This window comes from Coregonus clupeaformis, chromosome 14, assembly GCF_020615455.1.
Source record: "Coregonus clupeaformis isolate EN_2021a chromosome 14, ASM2061545v1, whole genome shotgun sequence".
In the NCBI taxonomy this organism is placed as follows: domain Eukaryota; kingdom Metazoa; phylum Chordata; class Actinopteri; order Salmoniformes; family Salmonidae; genus Coregonus; species Coregonus clupeaformis.
Window position 1 is genome coordinate 14,253,612 of NC_059205.1, and position 21,939 is coordinate 14,275,550.

General features: G+C 41.8%; 1 protein-coding gene across 3 annotated transcripts in view; it reads left to right on the forward strand.

Annotated features, from left to right (window-relative positions):
* Nucleotides 1-6,141: 6,141 nt before the first annotated feature.
* Nucleotides 6,142-21,939, forward strand: part of dcaf8 (DDB1 and CUL4 associated factor 8) — a 30,425-nt gene continuing 14,627 nt past the window's right edge. Inside the window, exons 1-2 of one of the 3 annotated variants that reach the window (XM_041896540.2) lie at nt 6,142-6,383; nt 16,364-16,413. In XM_041896540.2, the coding sequence (XP_041752474.2) occupies nt 16,398-16,413 (16 nt within the window). In that variant the 5' untranslated portion in view covers nt 6,142-6,383; nt 16,364-16,397. Of the gene's footprint in view, nt 6,384-16,363; nt 16,435-21,939 lie in introns of all 3 variants that reach the window. The other 2 variants (XM_041896538.2, XM_041896541.2) reach the window with 2 other exon arrangements.

The window sequence follows — 21,939 nt, forward strand, 5'->3', positions numbered from 1 at the left end:
ATTTAGTCAACCCCAGCTCTTGTGGAGAGGGATATGAGGGGGAACGGAATGTAGAGATGGGGAATGTGTACTGTAAGGGGACAGGAGGAGTGTTGACTGGGCTGCCAAGCATATCTGGTTGACTGTAGAAAATGAAGGCTGTTTGCTTAACCCATGGCCTGTTACGCTTCGTTTGTCTCGGTGTTACTGTATCTGAGAGAAATAAAAAGGGAGAAGGAGAGTGTTTTGGGAGGGTGGGGGGTGGTCCTTTTAAAACTCACACAATATGGCTTTTGTAAGCATTGTGTATTTCAAACAACTGTGTATCCTAATGTGTCCTCATTGGTGTTAGTTGTCGAGGAGAAAAACACAACATTTCAGAAGCTACATGGTCCTGCTGTGATATCCACTGTCGTTGATGTAAACTCATGCAACTGAAATACATTGCCCACTTCTAGGCAACAGCAGCCTCTAGAGGCATGATATGACATGGCAGCAGATATTTGCAGTCATTTGGAGCCAAGCACAGTCTCCCATAGCATGGCTGACACCAAACTCGAAGTCTTCCTGACTTCTGAGTCTAGAAAGGCTCCTTGATGTTGTAGGCAAAGCGTTGATAATGAACAGGGCTGTGCTTTTTATTACTGATTGTTTCTCCTCTGTGTCTTTCTCACTCAAACACCCACATGGACAGCCACACACAGCCCCTGAGCCCCGCCCCCTTTCAATACAACTGTTGTTTTTTCTAATCGAAACAACGAGAGTTCTCAACCTCCCAGAAAAAAATTAACGTTTGAGATAACCAATTAAAGTTCGAGTAAATTTTTGCGCGAATATTGCACAAACAACCGGACTCCTGTCCAGACAAGTGTGTCACAGCTCTCCTTCGCTGTGTACCACGTGAGTCAGGCTGTTGCTCATCTTCTTCAGCCAATGGACTGTTGTTTCTAAATGAACTTACAATTCAATCAGATACAATTTGATTGCTTTGATATCTTGACTTGATATCATGTGTGAGACCTAAGCCATTTTAATGTAACCAATAGAAACTCAAAACTTTAATTCAGTTTAAGAACTTTTTTATTTTGGTCAGCAACTAATATAGAACAGGATTGGTCAATGTAAATGGATTTTGGAACGAAAAATCCCTATTAAAACAACTACCAGAACTTACACTTGACTCTCAAGGGAAGTGAGTTCAGTGATAAAGCAGTAAATAATACTGAATTGTGAAAAAAGCTGTAAAAATGTAAGTCTTGTGCATTATTCAATCACCCTCCATTTAACCCTAATCTTTAACCAGCATCTCAGTATGGGGAACAGAATGACTATTATTTGGTCATGATGATAAACCTGAAATGTAATTCCCACCATTTAATCCTGACTCTCTCATTTCCTTTCAGTCTTTCTTTCTGTTTCTCATTATCATACCATTTTCTCCTGCATAGAGCTTTCTCTCTCTACTACTTTTTCCTTTGGAAGTGTCTGAACTTGTTCTGTATGGCCAGGGAAGCTTCCTCAGTTTCAGGGGCCTCCAGATTGATGTCAATCTCCTCCTCCTGCTCCTGAGTTAAATGAAATCAAAAAATGAATTAAGCTTTATGCGACATATTTTTAAGTGCAGACCCATCATACCTTTTTGCTTATCTAAATTTACGGGTTTTACGCACCAACCAAACATCTGGCAGAGCGCGATGGTCCCCTTTTGAATAAATATTGATGTCACGTATCATTTGTACATTTCCTTATAAAAAATGTAGTGATTTGTTACATTTGACCGTGTAAAACCTAGCAGTAATACTTATTTATCTGAGAGCGAGGCGGATATTATATATATATATATATATATATTGTTGATATATATATATATATATATATATATATATATATATATATATATATATATATATATATATATATATATATATATATATATATACACACACCTGAACAAAAATATAAATGCAACAATTTCAAAGATTTTGCTGAGTTACAGTTCATATAAGGAAATCAGTCAATTGAAAGAAATTAATTATGCCCTAATCTATGGGTTTCACATGACTGGGCAGGGGCACAGCCATGGGTGAGCCTGGGCAGGCATAGGCCCACCCACTTGGGAGCCAGGCCCACCCATTCGGGAAGCAGGCCCACCCACTCAGGAATCAGGCCCAGCCAATCAGAATTAGTTTCCCCCCTAAAAAGGGCTTTATAATAGACAGAAATACTCCTCAGCAGTGTACAGTGGGGAAAATAAGTATTTAGTCAGCCACCAATTGTGCAAGTTCTCCCACTTAAAAAGATGAGAGAGGCCTGTAATTTTCATCATAGGTACACGTCAACTATGACAGACAAATTGAGGAAAAAAAATCCAGAAAATCACATTGTAGGATTTTTAATGAATTTATTTGCAAATTATGGTGGAAAATAAGTATTTGGTCACCTACAAACAAGCAAGATTTCTGGCTCTCACAGACCTGTAACTTCTTCTTTAAGAGGCTCCTCTGTCCTCCACTCGTTACCTGTATTAATGGCACCTGTTTGAACTTGTTATCAGTATTAAAGACACCTGTCCACAACCTCAAACAGTCACACTCCAAACTCCACTATGGCCAAGACCAAAGAGCTGTCAAACGACACCAGAAACAAAATTGTAGACCTGCACCAGGCTGGGAAGACTGAATCAGCAATAGGTAAGCAGCTTGGTTTGAAGAAATCAACTGTGGGAGCAATTATTAGGAAATGGAAGACATACAAGACCACTGATAATCTCCCTCGATCTGGGGCTCCACGCAAGATCTCACCCCGTGGGGTCAAAATGATCACAAGAACGGTGAGCAAAAATCCCAGAACCACACGGGGGGACCTAGTGAATGACCTGCAGAGAGCTGGGACCAAAGTAACAAAGCCTACCATCAGTAACACACTATGCCGCCAGGGTTTCAAATCCTGCAGTGCCAGATGTGTCCCCCTGCTTAAGCCAGTACATGTCCAGGCCCGTCTGAAGTTTGCTAGAGTGCATTTGGATGATCCAGAAGAGGATTGGGAGAATGTCATATGGTCAGATGAAACCAAAATAGAACTTTTTGGTAAAAACTCAACTCGTCGTGTTTGGAGGACAAAGAATGCTGAGTTGCATCCAAAGAACACCATACCTACTGTGAAGCATGGGGGTGGAAACATCATGCTTTGGGGCTGTTTTTCTGCAAAGGGACCAGGACGACTGATCCGTGTAAAGGAAAGAATGAATGGGGCCATGTATCGTGAGATTTTGAGTGAAAACCTCCTTCCATCAGCAAGGGCATTGAAGATGAAACGTGGCTGGGTCTTTCAGCATGACAATGATCCCAAACACACCGCCCGGGCAACGAAGGAGTGACTTCGTAAGAAGCATTTCAAGGTCCTGGAGTGGCCTAGCCAGTCTCCAGATCTCAACCCCATAGAAAATCTTTGGAGGGAGTTGAAAGTCTGTGTTGCCCAGCGACAGCCCCAAAACATCACTGCTCTAGAGGAGATCTGCATGGAGGAATGGGCCAAAATACCAGCAACAGTGTGTGAAAACCTTGTGAATACTTACAGAAAACGTTTGACCTGTGTCATTGCCAACAAAGGGTATATAACAAAGTATTGAGAAACTTTTGATATTGACCAAATACTTATTTTCCACCATAATTTGCAAATAAATTTATTAAAAATCATACAATGTGATATTCTGGAATTTTTTTCCTCATTTTGTCTGTCATAGTTGACGTGTACCTATGATGAAAATTACAGGCCTCTCTCATCTTTTTAAGTGGGAGAACTTGCACAATTGGTGGCTGACTAAATACTTTTTTTCCCCACTGTATATCCATTTTCAGAAATGCTGGTAGATTTGCTTTTATTCTTGAAAGAAATTATGAAAGAGATTGGTGTGTTTTTTCACTATCTAATCATGGCATGGGGTTGCTCAATGACACAGACATGTATTTGTTTAAAATCTATCACTTGATGGTTTAATTTCAGAGAGACAAATAATCATGTTGTTTTCTTTTGCAAAATGCTACAATAGTTGACAGGGTTATTTATAACTCAATGGATCAGAGCCCTGATGGGTATACTACAAAGCAGAATCAATTAGTTCGCCAGCTAACTTTGATGAAGAACCAGAAATTCAGTGCCCCTTGACTGTTTTCACATTTCGTTGTGGTACATCCTGAATTTAAAATGGATTACATTTAGATTTTGTGTGACTGGCCTGCCTATACACAATACCCCATAATGTCAAAGTGGAATAGTATTTTAGCACATTTTTACGAATTAATAAGAACAATTAAAGCTGAAATGTCTTGAGTCAATAAGTATTCAACCACTTTGTTATAACAAGCCTAAACAAGTTCAGGAGTCAAAATTTGCTCAACAAGTTACATAATAAGTTGCATGGAATTACTCTCTGTGCAATAATAGTGTATAACATGATTTTTAAATGACTACCTCGTCTCTGTACTCCACACATACAATTATCTGTAAGGTCCCTCAGTCGAGCAGTGAATTTCAAACACAGATTCAACCACAAAGACCAGAGGGGTTTTCCAATGCCTCGCAAAGAAGGGCACCTATTGGTAGATGGGTACAAATGTCAATAGCAGACATTGAATATCCCTTTAAGCATGGTGAAGTTATTAACTACACTTTGGATGGTGTATCAATACACCCTGTCACTACAAAGATACAGGCGTCTTTCCTAACTCAGTTGCCGGAGAGGAAGGAAACCGCTCAGGGATTTCACCATGAGGCAAATGGTGACTTTAAAGCAGTTAAAGAGTTTAATGGCTGTGATAACACAAAACAGAGGATGAATAAACAACATTGTAGTTACTCCACAATATTAACCTAAACGACAGAGTGAAAAGAAGGAAGCTTGTACATAATAACAAATATTCCAGAACATGCATCCTGTTTGCAATAAGGCACTAAAGCAAAACTGCTAAAAATGTTGCAAAGAAATTCACTTTATGTTCTGAATACAAAGCGTTATGTTTGGGGAAAATCCAACACACAACACATCACTGAGTACCACTCTTCATATTTTCAAGCATGGTGGTGGCTGCATCATGTTATGGGTATGCTTGTCATTGGCAAGGACTAGTTTTTCAGGATAAAAATAAATGGAATAGAGCTAAACACAGACAAAATCCTAGAGGAAAACCTTGTTCAGTCTGCTTTCCAACAGACACTGGGAAACAAATGTACCTTTCAGCAGGACAACAGCCTAAAACACAAGGACAAATATACACTGGAGTTGCTTACCAAGTCGACTTTGAATGTTCCTGAGTGGCCTAGTTACAGTTTTCACTTAAAATCGGCTTGAAAATCTATGGCAAGACATGAAAATGGCTGTCTAGCAATGATCAACAACCAACTTGACAGAGCTTGAAGAATTTTAAAAAGTATTGTAGAGGCTTACCCAGAAAGATTCACAGCTGTAATCGCTGCCAACGGTAATTCTAACATGTACTGACTCAAGACATGTACTGACTCAAGGGTGTGAATACTTATGTAAATTGAATATTTCTGAATTTCATTTTCAAAAAATTTGCTAACATTTCAAAAAACATGTTTTCACTTGGTCATTTTGGGGTATTGTGTGTAGATGGGTGAGAAAAAAAATAGATTTAATCCATTTTGAATTCATGCTGTAACAAGAAAATGTGAAATAAATTAAGGGGTATGAATACTTTCTGAAGGCACTGTAACTGTTGATTTTCTGATTATTTAAGAAAGCTTAACTTAGACATGTGTTTTTGGTTGTTGATTCAATTAGACCAGGCCCATTTCAAGCCTATCCTTCTAAAAAATAAAAGGCAAGTTAGCTGGCTAACTCATTGATTCTGCTTTTTAGTAAACCCCTCTGCTCCACCTCCCCATCACTAAAGGGATTTATTCAATTGTGATAAATAATAATAATAATAGATAAGCTATTATGCGCATCATATGATGCCATGTTTATGGACTACAGGTGGGAAAACATTTTCACCTAACTTCACTTATTGTTATTTGTAGGACAATATATGATCGATTACAGCAAAGACATCGTATAAATATTTACATTAGATGACACGGGTGCATTGCACTGAGGTATAATAAGAACGGTGCATTGTTGTACACACAGACTTCCGGTGAAAAAAAGTTATTCGCCGGAAAAGGAATTATGAAAAAAAGAAGCTGAACGTCAAAACATAAACAGAGCAAACACGCGTCGTCTTTAATTTGACTGTCTCTTTATACACACATTCCTCATGTCGTGTGTTTTTCCAAGATTTTCTATCCAATATGCTATAGCTAGCTAAGTAGTAGCTTGAAGACAATACATCTGCACCGACGACTAGGACTAAACGACGTACGCCTCGTTGGGCCTACGACTAGAGGTAACATTAGCTAGCTAGCATGTTTACATGTTATTACTACCGTGAAATTGGTCAAACTCCTGAACAACATTTAACTAAATGTACCAACATTTGTAGATTAGCGTTTCAAATCAACCAACAGGATACTTCGTGCACGATAGCTCGCTGTCTCTGGTTAATTTTAGGTAGCATGGTGGCCTGTCAGCTGTTGTGTTATGTTAAATGTCAGTGTTGCTGCAGCAGCTAGCTAAGATTAGTTTGACAGTTAACGTTAATAGTTACTGTTAGTTAGCTTACTCCTAGTCTGATTAATCAAACTGTAATACATAATTAATTGGTATGTACAGCCTGAAACTAATGACTGCAACATTGTGTAAATAAGTGTTCCTTACAAGCCAGAATGTTTCATAAAATTACATTTTAACTTACTCTATCGGTTGTCCGTGGTGTTAGTCCTTCAGATGGTCGAAATTATAGACAAAATGTTCACAGGAAAGTCATGTTCACCCGACTTTTTAGAGCGCCGGTACTGAAGTTGACGTTTCTATCACCTGGCACATGCGCAAAACCATGTAAACAACGGTTGACTTCAGGGCAGCGTTCAGTACATAAAAACGTAATATAACGTTCAATTGAACGGAAACTGTGCCGTTGAAAAACTGGGAGGGGTTGGGTTGTGGATTCAAAATACACCGCTACCCTTTAAAAACGTCACTCATTGCTTCAAGCCACAGCCTGTCTGTTCAAGAACTACAAGGACGTTTTGAAAAACGTGCCATTCAGTACAAACCTTTCAGCAACATAGCAAACGTTCAAGCGAACTCAACGCACCCTAGTTAGTACGCATGCATTAGTGTGCATGTACTTCAATCTTGTGCACATTAGTGATGGGGGGAAAAAATCCATATAGTTACATATCGGGATATTATTTTTGAGAATGTATCATCTTGGCAATATTGCAATATTATTTTGCTCAAGTTGGCTGTACCTGCACCAACAATAGACATAGCTTTTTCTCCATCTTCTTTTTAAATAAGGAGCCAATTTGTTTTAAGCACTTTTATTTGGCTCTCTCTTGTCCCTCTGCGGCAGACATACACTACCGGTCAAAAGTTTTAGAGCACCTACTCATTCAAGGGTTTTTCTTAATTTTTTAGTATTTTCTACATTGTAGAATAATAGTTTAGACAGCAAAACAATGAAATAACACATATGGAATCATGTAGTAACCAAAAAACTGTTAAACAAATCAAAATATATTTTATATTTGACATTCTTCAAATAGCCTCCCTTTGCCTTGATGACAGCTTTGCACACTCTTGGCATTCATTCAACCAGCTTCATGAGGTAGTCACCTGGAATGCATTTCAATTAACAGGTGTACCTTCTTAAAAGTTAATTTGTGGAATTTCTTTCCTTAATGCGTTTGATCCAATCAGTTATGTTGTGACAAGGTAGGGGGGTATACAGAAGATAGCCCTATTTGGTAAAAGACCAAGTCCATATTATGGCAAGAACAGCTCAAATAAGCAAAGAGAAACGACAGTCCATCATTACTTTAAGCCATGAAGGTCAGTAAATACAGAACATTTTCTTCAAGTGCAATGGCAAAAACCATCAAGCGCTATAATGAAACTGGCTCTCATGAGGACCGCCACAGGAATGGAAGACCCAGAGTTACCGATGCTGCAGAGGATAAGTTCAATAGAGTTACCAGCCTCAGAAATTGCAGCCCAAATAAATGCTTCACAGAGTTCAAGTAACAAACACATCTCAACATCAACTGTTCAGAGGGGACTGTGTGAATCAGGCCTTCATGGTCGAATTGCTGCAAAGAAACTACTACTAAAGGACACCAATAAGAAGAGACTTGCTTGGGCCAAGAAACCCGAGCAATGGACATTAGACTGGTGGAAATGTGTCCTTTGGTCTGGATTCCAAATTGGAGATTTTTGGTTCCAACCACCGTGTCTTTGTGAGACGCGGTGTGGGTGAATGGATGATCTCTGCATGTGTATTTCCCACCGTAAAGCATGGAGGAGGAGGTGTTATGGTGTGGGGGTGCTTTGCTGGTGACACTGTCTGTGATTTATTTAGAATTCAAGGCACACTTAACCAGCATGGCTACCACAGCATTCTGCAGCGATACGCCATCTCATCTGGTTTGGGCTTAGTGGGACTATCATTTGTTTTTCAACAGGACAATGACCCAACACACCTCCAGGCTGTGTAAGGGCTATTTTACCAAGAAGGAGAGTAATGGAGTGCTGCATCAGGCCTCCACAATCCCCCGACCTCAACCAAATTGAGATGGTTTGGGATGAGTCGGACTGCAGAGTGAAGGAAAAGCAGCCAACAAGTGCTCAGCATATGTGGGAACACCTTCAAGACTGTTGGAAAAGCATTCCAGGTGAAGCTAATTGAGAGAATGCCAAGAGTGTGCAAAGCGGTCATCAAGGCAAAGGGTGGTTATTTGAAGAATCTCAACTATAAAATATATTTTGATTTGCTTAACACTCAATTGAACGGGGAGGGGTTGGGTTGTGGATTCAAAATACACCGCAACCCTTTAAAAACGTCACTCATTGCTTCAAGCCACAGCCTGTCTGTTCAGGAACGTTTCGGGAAAACGTGCCATTCAGTACAAACCGTTCAGCAACGTATCTAACGTTCAAGCGAACTCAACGCACCCTAGTTACAGTGAGGGGAAAAAAGTATTTGATCCCCTGCTGATTTTGTACGTTTGCCCACTGACAAAGAAATGATCAGTCTATAATTTTAATGGTAGGTTTATTTGAACAGTGAGAGACAGAATAACAACAACAAAATCCAGAAAAACGCATGTGAAAAATGTTATAAATTGATTTGCATTTTAATGAGGGAAATAAGTATTTGACCCACTCTCAATCAGAAAGATTTCTGGCTCCCAGGTGTCTTTTATACAGGTAAGGAGCACACTCTTAAAGGGAGTGTTCCTAATCTCAGTTTGTTACCTGTATAAAAGACACCTGTCCACAGAAGCAATCAATCAGATTCCAAACTCTCCACCATGGCCAAGACCAAAGAGCTCTCCAAGGATGTCAGGGACAAGATTGTAGACCTACACAAGGCTGGAATGGGCTACAAGACCATCGCCAAGCAGCTTGGTGAGAAGGTGACAACAGTTGGTGCGATTATTCGCAAATGGAAGAAACACAAAATAACTGTCAATCTCCCTCGGCCTGGGGCTTTTTATTTTTTTTTTTTTTTTTTCACCTTTATTTAACCAGGTAAGCCAGTTGAGAACAGGTTCTCATTTACAACTGCGACCTGGCCAAGACAAAGCAAAGTAGTGCAACAAAAACAACACAGAGTTACATATGGGGTAAAAAAAAACATAAAGTCAGAAATACTTTGGGAATGACCAGTGAGATATACCTGCTGGAGCGCAGACTACGGGTGGGTGCTGCTATGGTGACCAATGAGCTAAGATAAGGCGGGGATTTGGCTAGCAGTGATTTATAGATGGCCTGGAGCCAGTGGGTTTGACGACGAACATGTAGTGAGGACCAGCCAACAAGAGCGTACAGGTCACAGTGGTGGGTAGTGTATGGGGCTTTGGAGACAAAACGGATGGCACTGTGATAGACTACATCCAATTTGCTGAGTAGAGTGTTGGAGGCTATTTTATAAATGACATCGCCGAAGTCAAGGATCGGTAGGATAGTCAGTTTTACGAGGGCATGTTTGGCAGCATGAGTGAAGGAGGCTTTGTTGCGAAATAGGAAGCCGATTCTAGATTTAACTTTGGATTGGAGATTCTTTATGTGAGTCTGGAAGTTGAGTTTACAGTCTAACCAGACACCTAGATATTTGTAGTTGTCCACATACTCTAGGTCAGACCCGTCGAGAGTGGTGATTCTAGTCGGGTGGGCGGGTGCTAGCAGCGTTCGATTGAAAAGCATGCATTTAGTTTTACTAGTGTTTAAGAGCAGTTGAAGGCTACTGAAGGATTGTTGTATGGCATTGAAGCTCGTTTGGAGGTTTGTTAACACAGTGTCCAATGAAGGGCCAGATGTATACAAAATGGTGTCGTCTGCGTAGAGGTGGATCTGAGAGTCACCAGCAGCAAGAGCGACATCATTGATATACACGGAGAAAAGTGTCGGCCCAAGAATTGAACCCTGTGGCACCCCCATAGAGACTGCCATAGGTCCAGACAACAGGCCCTCCGATTTGACACACTGAACTCTATCTGAGAAGTAGTTGGTGAACCAGGCGAGGCAGTCATTTGAGAAACCAAGGCTATTTAGTCTGCCAATAAGAATGCGGTGGTTGACAGAGTCGAAAGCCTTGGCCAGGTCGATGAAGACGGCTGCACAGTACTGTCTATTATCAATCGCGGTTATAATATCGTTTAGGACCTTGAGCGTGGCTGAAGTGCACCCGTGACCAGCTCGAAACCGGATTGCATAGCGGAGAAGGTACGGTGGTATTCGGAAATGGTCGATGATCTGTTTATTAACTTGGCTTTCGAATACTTTCGAAAGGCAGGGCAGGATGGATATAGGTCTGTAGCAGTTTGGATCTAGAGTGTCACCCCCTTTGAAGAGGGGGATGACCGCGGCAGCTTTCCAATCTCTGGGGATCTCAGACGTTATGAAAGAGAGGTTGAACAGACTAGTAATAGGGGTTGCGACAATTTCGCGGCTAGTTTTAGGAAGAAAGGGTCCAGATTGTCTAGCCCAGCTGATTTGTAGGGGTCCAGATTTTGCAGCGCTTTCAAAACATCAGCTGTCTGAATTTGTGTGAAGGAGAAGCGGGGGGGCATGGGCAAGTTGCAGCAGAGGGTGCAGAGTTGGTGGCCGGGTTAGTGGTAGCCAGATGGAAAGCATGGCCAGCTGTAGCAAAATGCTTGTTGAAATTCTCGATTATTGTAGATTTATCGGTGGAGATAGTGTTTCCTAGCCTCAGTGCAGTGGGCAGCTGGGAGGAAGTGCTCTTATTCTCCATGGACTTTACAGTGTCCCAAAACTTTTTGGAGTTAGTGCTACAGGATGCAAATTTCTGTTTGAAAAAGTTAGCCTTTGCTTTCCTGACTGCTTGTGTATATTGGTTCCTAACTTCCCTGAAAAGTTGCATATCGCGGGGGCTTTTTGATGCTAATGCTGTACGCCACAGGATGTTTTTGTGCTGGTCAAGGGCAGTCAAGTCTGAGGAGAACCAGGGGCTATATCGGTTCTTAGTTCTGTATTTTTGAATGGGGCATGTTTATTTAAGATTGAGAGGAAATTACTTTTAAGGAACAACCAGGCATCCTCTACTGACGGAATGAGATCTATATCCATCCAGGATACCTGGGCCAGGTCAATTAGGAAGGCCTCCTCGCTAAAGTGTTTTAGGGAGCGTTTGACAGTGATGAGGGGTGGTTGTTTGACCGCGGACCCGTTACGGACGCAGGCAATAAGGCAGTGATCGCTGAGATCCTGGTTAAAGACAGCTGAGGTGTATTTAGAGGGTATGATATCTATGAGGGTACCCATGTTTAAGGATTTAGGGTTGTACCTGGTAGGTTCGTTGATAATTTGCGTGAGGTTGAGGGCATCTAGCTTGGATTGTAGGATGGCTGGGGTATTAAGCATATCCCAATTTAGGTCACCAAGCAGTACAAACTCAGAGGATAAATGGGGGGCAATCAATTCACATATGGTGTCCAGGGCACAGCTGGGGGCTGAGGGGGGTCTGTAGCAAGCGGCAACAGTGAGAGACTTATTTCTGGAAAGGTGGATTTTAGAAGTAGAAGCTCAAACTGTTTGGGCACAGACCTGGATAGTATGATAGAGCTCTGCAGGCTATCTCTACAGTAGATTGCAACTCCACCCCCCTTTGGCAGTTCTATCTAGACGGAAAATGTTATAGTTGGGGATGGAAATTTCAGAATTTTTGGTGGCCTTCCTGAGCCAGGATTCAGACACTGCTAGAACATCAGGGTTGGCAGAGTGTGCTAACGCAGTGAATAACTCAAACTTAGGAAGTAGACTTCTGATATTTATGTGCAAGAAACCAAGACTTTTGCGATTACAGAAGTCAACAAATGATAGCTCCTGGGGAGTAGGAGTGATACTGGGGGCTACAGGGCCTGGGTTAGCCTCTACATCACCAGAGGAACAGAGGAGGACTAGAATAAGGATACGGCTAAAGGCTTTAAGAACTGGTCTTCTAGTGCGTTGGGTACATAGAATAAAGGGGGGCAGATTTCCGGGTGTTATAGAAAAGATTCAGGGCATTATGTACAGACAAGGATATGGAAGGATATGAGTAAAGTGGAGGTAAACCTAAGCGTTGGGTAACACTGAAAGAGATAGTATCTCTAGAGGCATCAATTGAGTCGGTCTCTGAGTGTATGGGTGGAGGGACAAAAGAGCTAACTAAGGCAGGTTTAGCTAGGCTGGGGGGTCTACAGTGATATAGTACAATTAGAAATAACCGAAACATCGATAAACTAACCATGTTTGGGCTGAGGCTAAACATAAACAGGATGTAGTACCGTAAAAAAGGAACAGTCCAGCAGATATCAGCTGTATAGCTGAGTTATCATAAGGTCCGGTGGTGAAGTGCTAGTGAGTAAGAGGCCACGGCTAGCGTGTGCTACGTCCGTTTTGTTGTAGCCAGCTGGTAGCGAAGAATCCGGAGTTAAAGGTCCAGTGATTCCGGCGGAAAAACTGATATGTTCTGGGTCGATAACGCGCAGTGCTGACTGGCCGAATATCCGGTGATCAAAGTCCAGTGATTAAAATTAATCCCGCGGAAAAAAATCAAATGTTCTGGGTGAAACACTGCTAGCTGTGGCTAATAGCAAGTAGCTAGTCCAGTAGCTAGTTCAGTTTAGTGAGTAAGCGTGTGCTAACGGGCCAGGGCTAGCAGATGGATGGAATCTTCGTGGTTACATCGTAACCACATCAGACGATTTCGTCGGCAGACCAGTCGTGTAGGATCGGCGGGGCTCCGTGTCAATACTATGTGGTCCCGTCCGGTTGATAGAGAGGTAGATAGCCGGGAGATGGGCCTAGCTCAGGTTGATTAGCCAGACCACAGCGTCCGATTTGTTGTAGGCAGCTGGTAGCGATTAATCCGGAGTTAAAGGTCCAGTGAATCAGTGATTCCGCGGAAAAACTGATATGTTCTGGGTCGATAACGCGCTGTGCAGACTGGCCGAATATCCGGTGATCAATGTCCAATGATTAAAATTAATCCCGCGGAAAAAAATCCAATGTTCTGGGTGAAAACACCGCTAGCTGTGGCTAATAGCAAATAGCAAGTAGCTAGTTAGCTGGCTAGCTAGTTTCAACTGGAGATTCTAGATTCTAGATAAAGGTAAGTCAATAATAGAATCCGTTCCACATTGAGTGAGGCGGGTTGCAGGAAAGTATATCTTGTAGAAGGATGAAAAGTCTGATAGGGAAATATGTACGAAAAATGTACGAAAATAGGGTATTTACAGGCTATTTACAGACAGACGATAAAAACACAACTGCACTACTTCGCCATCTTGGAACATATTTTGGGCTTCATGCAAGATCTCACCTCGTGGAGTTGCAACGATCATGAGAACGGTGAGGAATCAGCCCAGAACTACACGGGAGGATCTTGTCAATGATCTCAAGGCAGCTGGGACCATAGTCACCAAGAAAACAATTGGTAACACACTACGCCGTGAAGGACTGAAATCCTGCAGCGCCCGCAAGGTCCCCCTGCTCAAGAAAGCACATATACAGGGCCGTCTGAAGTTTGCCCATGAACATCTGAATGATTCAGAGGAGAAGTGGGTGAAAGCGTTGTGGTCAGATGAGACCAAAATGGAGCTCTTTGGCATCAACTCAACTCGCCGTGTTTGGAGGAGGAGGAATGCTGCCTATGACCCCAAGAACACCATCCCCACCGTCAAACATGGAGGTGGAAACATTATTCTTTGGGGGTGTTTTTCTGCTAAGGGGACAGGACAACTTCACGGCATCAAAGGGACGATGGAAGGGGCCATGTACCGTCAAATCTTGGGTGAGAACCTCCTTCCCTCAGCCAGGGCATTGAAAATGGGTCATGGATGGGTATTCCAGCATGACAATGACCCAAAACACACGGCCAAGGCAACAAAGGAGTGGCTCAAGAAGAAGCACATTAAGGTCCTGGAGTGGCCTAGCCAGTCTCCAGACCTTAATCCCATAGAAAATATGTGGAGGGAGCTGAAGGTTCGAGTTGCCAAACGTCAGCCTCAACCTTCATGACTTGGAGAAGATCTGCAAAGAGGAGTGGAACAAAACCCCTCCTGAGATGTGTGCAAACCTGGTGGCCAACTACAAGAAACGTCTGACCTCTGTGATTGCCAACAGGGGTTTTGCCACCAAGTACAAAGTCATGTTTTGCAGAGGGGTCAAATACTTATTTCCCTCATTAAAATGCAAATCAATTTATAAAACATTTCTGGATTTTTGTTGTTGTTATTCTGTCTCTCACTGTTCAAATAAACCTACCATTAAAATTATAGACTGATCATTTCTTTGTCAGTGGGCAAACGTACAAAATCAGCAGGGGATCAAATACCTTTTTCCCTCACTGTAGTAAGCATTGCATTGCCTGCATGTACTTCAATCTTGTGCACGTTAGTGTTGGGTGAAAAAAATCCATACAGTTACATATCAGGATATTATTTTTGAGAATGTATTGTCTTGACAATATTGTTTTCTAAAACTTTTGACCGGTAGTGTATGGTGAGCAATATGTTTGGAACAACTAATCGCAATAAAATCACAGTATTGAGTCGCAATACATATAGAATAATGAGAATCGCAATACATATAGTATCGGCGCCTAAGTATCATGATAATATCATATCGTGAGGACCCTGGCAACGTTTCTGATGAACCACCATTAGAATGGAGCAGAGACCAGGCTTTGTGGAATCGAGCTCAGACTACATCGATTCGCCCAAGATCAAAAATTTTTAATTATGAAACGTTAACCTTGTACGTATGTTTGTCCTCTGTAGTTGCGTGCCTTTCTTTGTTTGCTGAAATCCATATTTTTTTCAATAAACATTAATCAAATACAACCACCGACTGATGGCAACTCAGTGCAAATGCGCATGTGCTCATTTAATCTCAAATAGGAAACAGTCGGCGGTTGTATTTGATTAACGTTTATTGAAAAATTATTGATTTAAGCAAACAAAGACTACAGAGGACAAACATAGGTACAAGGTTAGCATTAAGTGTTGATCTTGGACGAATCAATGTAATCTGAACTAGATTACACAAAGCTTGGTCTCTGCTCCACTCCGTTGGTGGATTTCATCATAAACTTCCTTCACCATGGAGTCACGTTAAGTCAGCTAGCTTACTCCAAGCTACTGGTTGCAAACTTAGATACCTATAGACTGGTAATTCGTTTCTGGTAATGTGTAAGTGCACACTTGATTTCATTTAAGGAAAACTCCACCCAAAATCAATCTTTTGGTATTTGTTTCATTTGTCCATTGTTGATATAGTCACGAAATGTTTTGCATGTAAGCAATCAAGTCTAAAATATATATAACTTTCAAAGTACAGAAATACAGCTGGTATAATGCATTTTGCTGTATGTCTGTATTTTGAAACACATATATCTTGAAAACTTGATTGCTGACATGCAAAACACTTTCGGACTATATCAACAATGGACTAATGAAACAAATACCAAAATATAGTTTTTGGGTGGAATTTTCCTTTAAGGCCTAGTTGCTGATATATTTAGCTAGCTAGTTTGCAAGATTTCAATCATATGAGAACTTAATTTGTTCATTAGTCACCTTAGCTAGCTAACTAAACTAGCTAGCTGTCTTTAGTGATGTCTTGCTAACTTGCTTTAACTTAGAAGGTCAAGTCAGTTGTTTGGACATATTGCAATTGTTGACAATCAATATTAATAGGTGTCTTCAAAAGCAGCCAGCAATGTAATTAACTTGACCCTGTCTCTCTGTTTCATTCCAGGCTCTCCTCCTGTCCACAGGAAGAAAGAAGCAGGATGGCAGAGGCAGATGGTAAATCCAGTGTGCTTAACGGTGAGGGATCACACAGGCCTCACTGTTGCATAGTTTTCCATAAGCGCTGGCGGTCGGCTAAACAGCCGATAACAGAATCATTGTCAGTCGGCTACTTTTACCAGTTTATTAACTAGGCTTCTTTTCATTAAAGATTTTCAATTTGCTAGTCAGAAAAGTCAGTCTGTATAGCCTTCTCCCGCTAGAATGAACTATATACACTACCGGTCAAAGGTTTTAGAACACCTACTCATTCAAGGGTTTTTCTTTATTTTTACTATTTTCTACATTGTAGAATAATAGTGAAGACATCACAACTACAGTGGGGAAAAAAAGTATTTAGTCAGCCACCAATTGTGCAAGTTCTCCCACTTAAAAAGATGAGAGAGGCCTGTAATTTTCATCATAGGTACACGTCAACTATGACAGACAAAATGAGAAAAAAGATCTCAACCCCATAGAAAATCTTTGGAGGGAGTTGAAAGTCTGTGTTGCCCAGCGACAGCCCCAAAACATCACTGCTCTAGAGGAGATCTGCATGGAGGAATAGGCCAAAATACCAGCAACAGTGTGTGAAAACCTTGTGAAGACTTACAGAAAACGTTTGACCTGTGTCATTGCCAACAAAGGGTATATAACAAAGTATTGAGAAACTTTTGTTATTGACCAAATACTTATTTTCCACCATGATTTGCAAATAAATTCATAAAAAATCCTACAATGTGATTTTCTGGATTTTTTTCTCTCAATTTGTCTGTCATAGTTGACGTGTACCTATGATGAAAATTACAGGCCTCTCTCATCTTTTTAAGTGGGAGAACTTGCACAATTGGTGGCTGACTAAATACTTTTTTTCCCCACTGTATGAAATAACACATATGGAATCATGTAGTAACAAAAACGTGTTAAACAAATCCAAATATATTTTATATTTGAGATTCTTCAAATAGCCACCCTTTGCCTTGATGACAGCTTTGCACACTCTTGGCATTCTCTCAACCAGCTTCATGAGGTAGTCACCTATAATGCATTTCAATTAACAGGTTCCTTCTTAAAAGTTCATTTGTGGTATTTATTTCCTTCTTAACGCATTTGAGCCAATCAGTTGTGTTGTGACAAGGTAGGGGGGGTATACAGAAGATAGCCCTATTTGGTAAAAGACCAAGTCCATATTATGGCAAGAACAGCTCAAATAAGCAAAGAGAAACGACAGTCCATCATTACTTTAAGATATGAAGGTCAGTCAATACGGAACATTTCAAGAACTTTTAAAGTTTCTTCAAGTGCAGTCGCAAAAACCATCAAGCGCTATGATGAAACTGGCTCTCATGAGGACCACCACAGGAATGGAAGACCCAGAGTTACCTCTGCTGCAGAGGATAAGTTCATTAGAGTTACCAGCCTCAGAAATTGCAGCCCAAATAAATGCTTCACAGAGTTCAAGTCACAGACACATCTCAACATCAACTGTTCAGAGGAGACTGTGTGAATCAGGCCTTCATGGTCGAATTGCTGCAAAGAAACTACTAATAAAGGACACCAATAAGAAGAAGAGACTTGCTTGGGCCAAGAAACATGAGCAATGGACATTAGACCGGTGGAAATGTGTCCTTTGGTCTGGAGTCCAAATTTGAGATTTGTGATCAAAACGCTGTGTCTTTGTGAGACGTGGTGTGGGTGAACGGATGATCTCTGCATGTGTATTTCCCACTGTAAAGCATAGAGGAGGTGGTGTTATGTTGTGGGGGTGCTTTGCTGGTGACACTGTCTGTGATTTATTTAGAATTCAAGTCGCACTTAACCAGCATGGCTACCACAGTATTCTGCAGTGATACGCCATCCCATCTGATTTGGGTTTAGTGGGACTATCATTTGTTTTTCAACAGGACAATGACCCAAAACACACCTCCAGGCTGTGTAAGGGCTGTTTGATGGAGTGCTGCATCAGATGACCTGGCCTCCACAATCCCCTGACCTCAAACAAATTGAGATGGTTTGGGATGAGTCGGACCGCAGAGTGAAGGAAAAGCAGCCACCAAGTGCTCAGCATATGTGGGAACTCCTTCGAGACTGTTGGAAAAGCATTCCAGGTGAAGCTGGTAGAGAGAATGCCAGGAGTGTGCAATGCTGTCATCAAGGCAAAGGGTGGCTATTTGAAGAATCTCAAATATATTTTGATTTGTTTAACACTTTTTGGGTTAATACATGATTCCATATGTGTTATTTCATAGTTTTGATGTCTTCACTGTTATTCTACAATGTAGAAAATAGTTTTTAAAAAATAAAGAAAACCCCTTGAATGAGTAGGTGTTCTAAACCTTTTGACCGGTAGTGTACATATTTTACTGATCTATAGATAGGACAGGTGTCTGTCAGTCACAAAGCGAGCGATGACAGGGGAACACTGCTGGTTTGTCATTCTGCTGTCCGTCCCGCTTCTCGGTACCAGTGTTATTTTTGCGCTGTGGTTGGCTGTAGTCAAATGTCTTTTCACGGAGGGAGAGGCTCCTGTGAGTGAATGTACACGTCCCATGTAATGTAAGTGGTAACGATGAGTTGAAATCCACTAAATTATTGTTTTGTGGCAGATTTTTTTATTTTCTTTCACATGTTTGATAGGCCTATATAGCCTTCCACGGAGTCCGGGCCGCATAGGCTATTTACTGTGCTTTGATTGACGACCGAACAGCTTGTGTTGAGTCGTTTATAAAAGGCGTCGAACAGACTGAATAAAGTCAATCTCCTACATCCCTTTGCTATTCATAAATCATACTATGTATTCATGTCCATAGTATCACATCAGGACAAGTAAACCAAAGATCTTGTTTGTCTTTTCCTAGGATTCGAAGCCCATGTCGAGACTTGCCAGTGTAGCCTAGTTATGGGCTGGGTTGTTCGCGAACAAATGGCTCTTTTAAAAAATAAATATGTTTAGGTCAACAGAACCAACACAAATTGCATCAGTGAGAGAGCCATTCATTTGGCTCCCTAATTTGCATATTGGTAGGCTACTACTGCTTTTTTGCGATTATCTGCAGATACATTATGAAAACATTCGATTAAGATGTTAAATCCTCACTGCAGGAACCATAGGTAGTGGAGAGACAGCCTCATTCAGTGTTTTCCATTAGCGCTGGCCGTCGGCTAATCAGCCACTTACAGACTCATTTTCAGGCGGCTACTTTTTCCACTTCATATTAACTAGGCTACTTTTCATTAAAACATTTCAATTCGCTAGTCCGTCGAGCCCTCTCCGGATAGAATAAACGTTACGCATCTTCTAGCGATCTATTGATAGGTTAGGCGCGTGTCAGTCACAAAGCGAGCGATGACACGGTAGAGCAGTCTGCGGTCTGTCCCGCCTCCGGGGGGAGAGAGGAGAGCATGATGCGCGTGAATTTTACGTCCGATGTAATGTAAGTGGTAACGATGAGGTGAAATCCACTTAGACAAATTATTGTTCTCTGTCACCTTCGTTTATTTTCTTTCGCGTGTTTCACATGGCCAGCCATGCGGAGTTGTGGTGCATAGGGTATTTACTGTGCTTTGTTTGACAACTGAAGAGCAAGTGTTGACTAGTTTATAAAAAGTGTCGAACTGACTGAAAGTCAATCTCCTATATCCCTTTGCCATTCATACATCATGCAACATGGTTATAAACTCAGCAAAAAAAGAAACGTCCTCTCACTGTCAACTGCGTTTATTTTCAGCAAACTTAACATATGTAAATATTTGTATGAACATAACAAGATTCAACAACTGAGACATAAACTGAACAAGTTCCACAGACGTGTGACTAACAGAAATGGAATAATGTGTCCCTGAACAAAGGGGGGGTCAAAATCAAAAGTAACAGTCAGTATCTGGTGTGGCCACCAGCTGCATTAAGTACTGCAGTGCATTTCCTCCTCATGGACTGCACCAGATTTGCCAGTTCTTGCTGTGAGATGTTACCCCACTCTTCCACCAAGGCACCTGCAAGTTCCCGGACATTTCTGGGGGGAATGGCCCTAGCCCTCACCCTCCGATCCAACAGGTCCCAGACATGCTCAATGGGATTGAGATCCGGGCTCTTCGCTGGCCATGGCAGAACACTGACATTCATATCTTGCAGGAAATCACGCACAGAACAAGCAGTATGGCATGTCAGGATGAGCCTGCAGGAAGGGTACCACATGAGGGAGGAGGTTGTCTTCCCTGTAACGCACAGCGTTGAGATTGCCTGCAATGACAACAAGCTCAGTCCGATGATGCTGTGACACACCGCCCCAGACCATGACGGACCCTCCACCTCCAAATCGATCCCGCTCCAGAGTACAGGCCTCGGTGTAACGCTCATTCCTTAGACGATAAATGCGAATCCGACCATCGACCTTGGTGAGACAAAACTGCGACTTGTCAGTGAAGAGCACTTTTTGCCAGTCCTGTCTGGTCCAGCGACGGTGGATTTGTGCCCATATGCAACGTTGTTGCCGGTGATGTCTGGTGAGGACCTGCCTTACAACAGGCCTACAAGCCCTCAGTTCAGCCTCTCTCTGCCTATTGCGGACAGTCTGAGCACTGATGGAGGGATTGTGTATTCCTGGTGTAACTCGGGCAGTTGTTGTTGCCATCCTGTACCTGTCCCACAGGTGTGATGTTCGGATGTACCGATCCTGTGTAGGTGTTGTTACACGTGGTCTGCCACTGCGAGGACGATCAGCTGTCCGTCCTGTCTCCCTGTAGCGCTGTCTTAGGCGTCTCACAGTACAGACATTGCAATTTATTGCCCTGGCCACATCTGCAGTCCTCAGGCCTCCTTGCAGCATGCCTAAGGCACGTTCACGCAGATGAGCAGGGACCCTGGGCATCTTTCTTTTGGTGTTTTTCAGAGTCAGTAGAAAGGCCTCTTTAGTGTCCTAAGTTTTCATAACTGTGACCTTAATTGCCTACCGTCTGTAAGCTGTTATTGTCTTAACAACCGTTCCACAGGAGCATGTTCATTCATTGTTTACGGTTCAGTGAACAAGCATGGGAAACAGTGTTTAAACCCTTTACGATGAAGATCTGTGAAGTTATTTGGATTTTTACGAATTATCTTTGAAAGACAGGGTGCTGAAAAAGGAACGTTTCTTTTTTTGCTGAGTTTATGTCCATGCTATCGCATCGGGACAAGTAAACCAAAGGGTAGCTCAGTTGGTAGAGCATGGCATTTGTAATGCCAGGGTTGTGGGTTCGATTCCAGTATAAAATAATTAAAATGTATGCACTCACTAACTGTAAGTCGCTCTGGATAAGAGCGTCTGCTAAATGACTAAAATGTCAATGTAAATGTAAATGTTTCCTTTCCTAAGATTTCGGGGCTTGCCAGACAGTGAGGCCTAGGCATTTTGGCGATTATCTACAGATAAATTATTAAAACATTCGATGAAGATGGCTAATCATCACTGCAGGATTAATAGCCTCATTCAGGTCCAAATATGATCATTAGGACCCTCATGGAATCCAACAATATTCAAAAATGTATTGACCTCAGTGAATCAACTA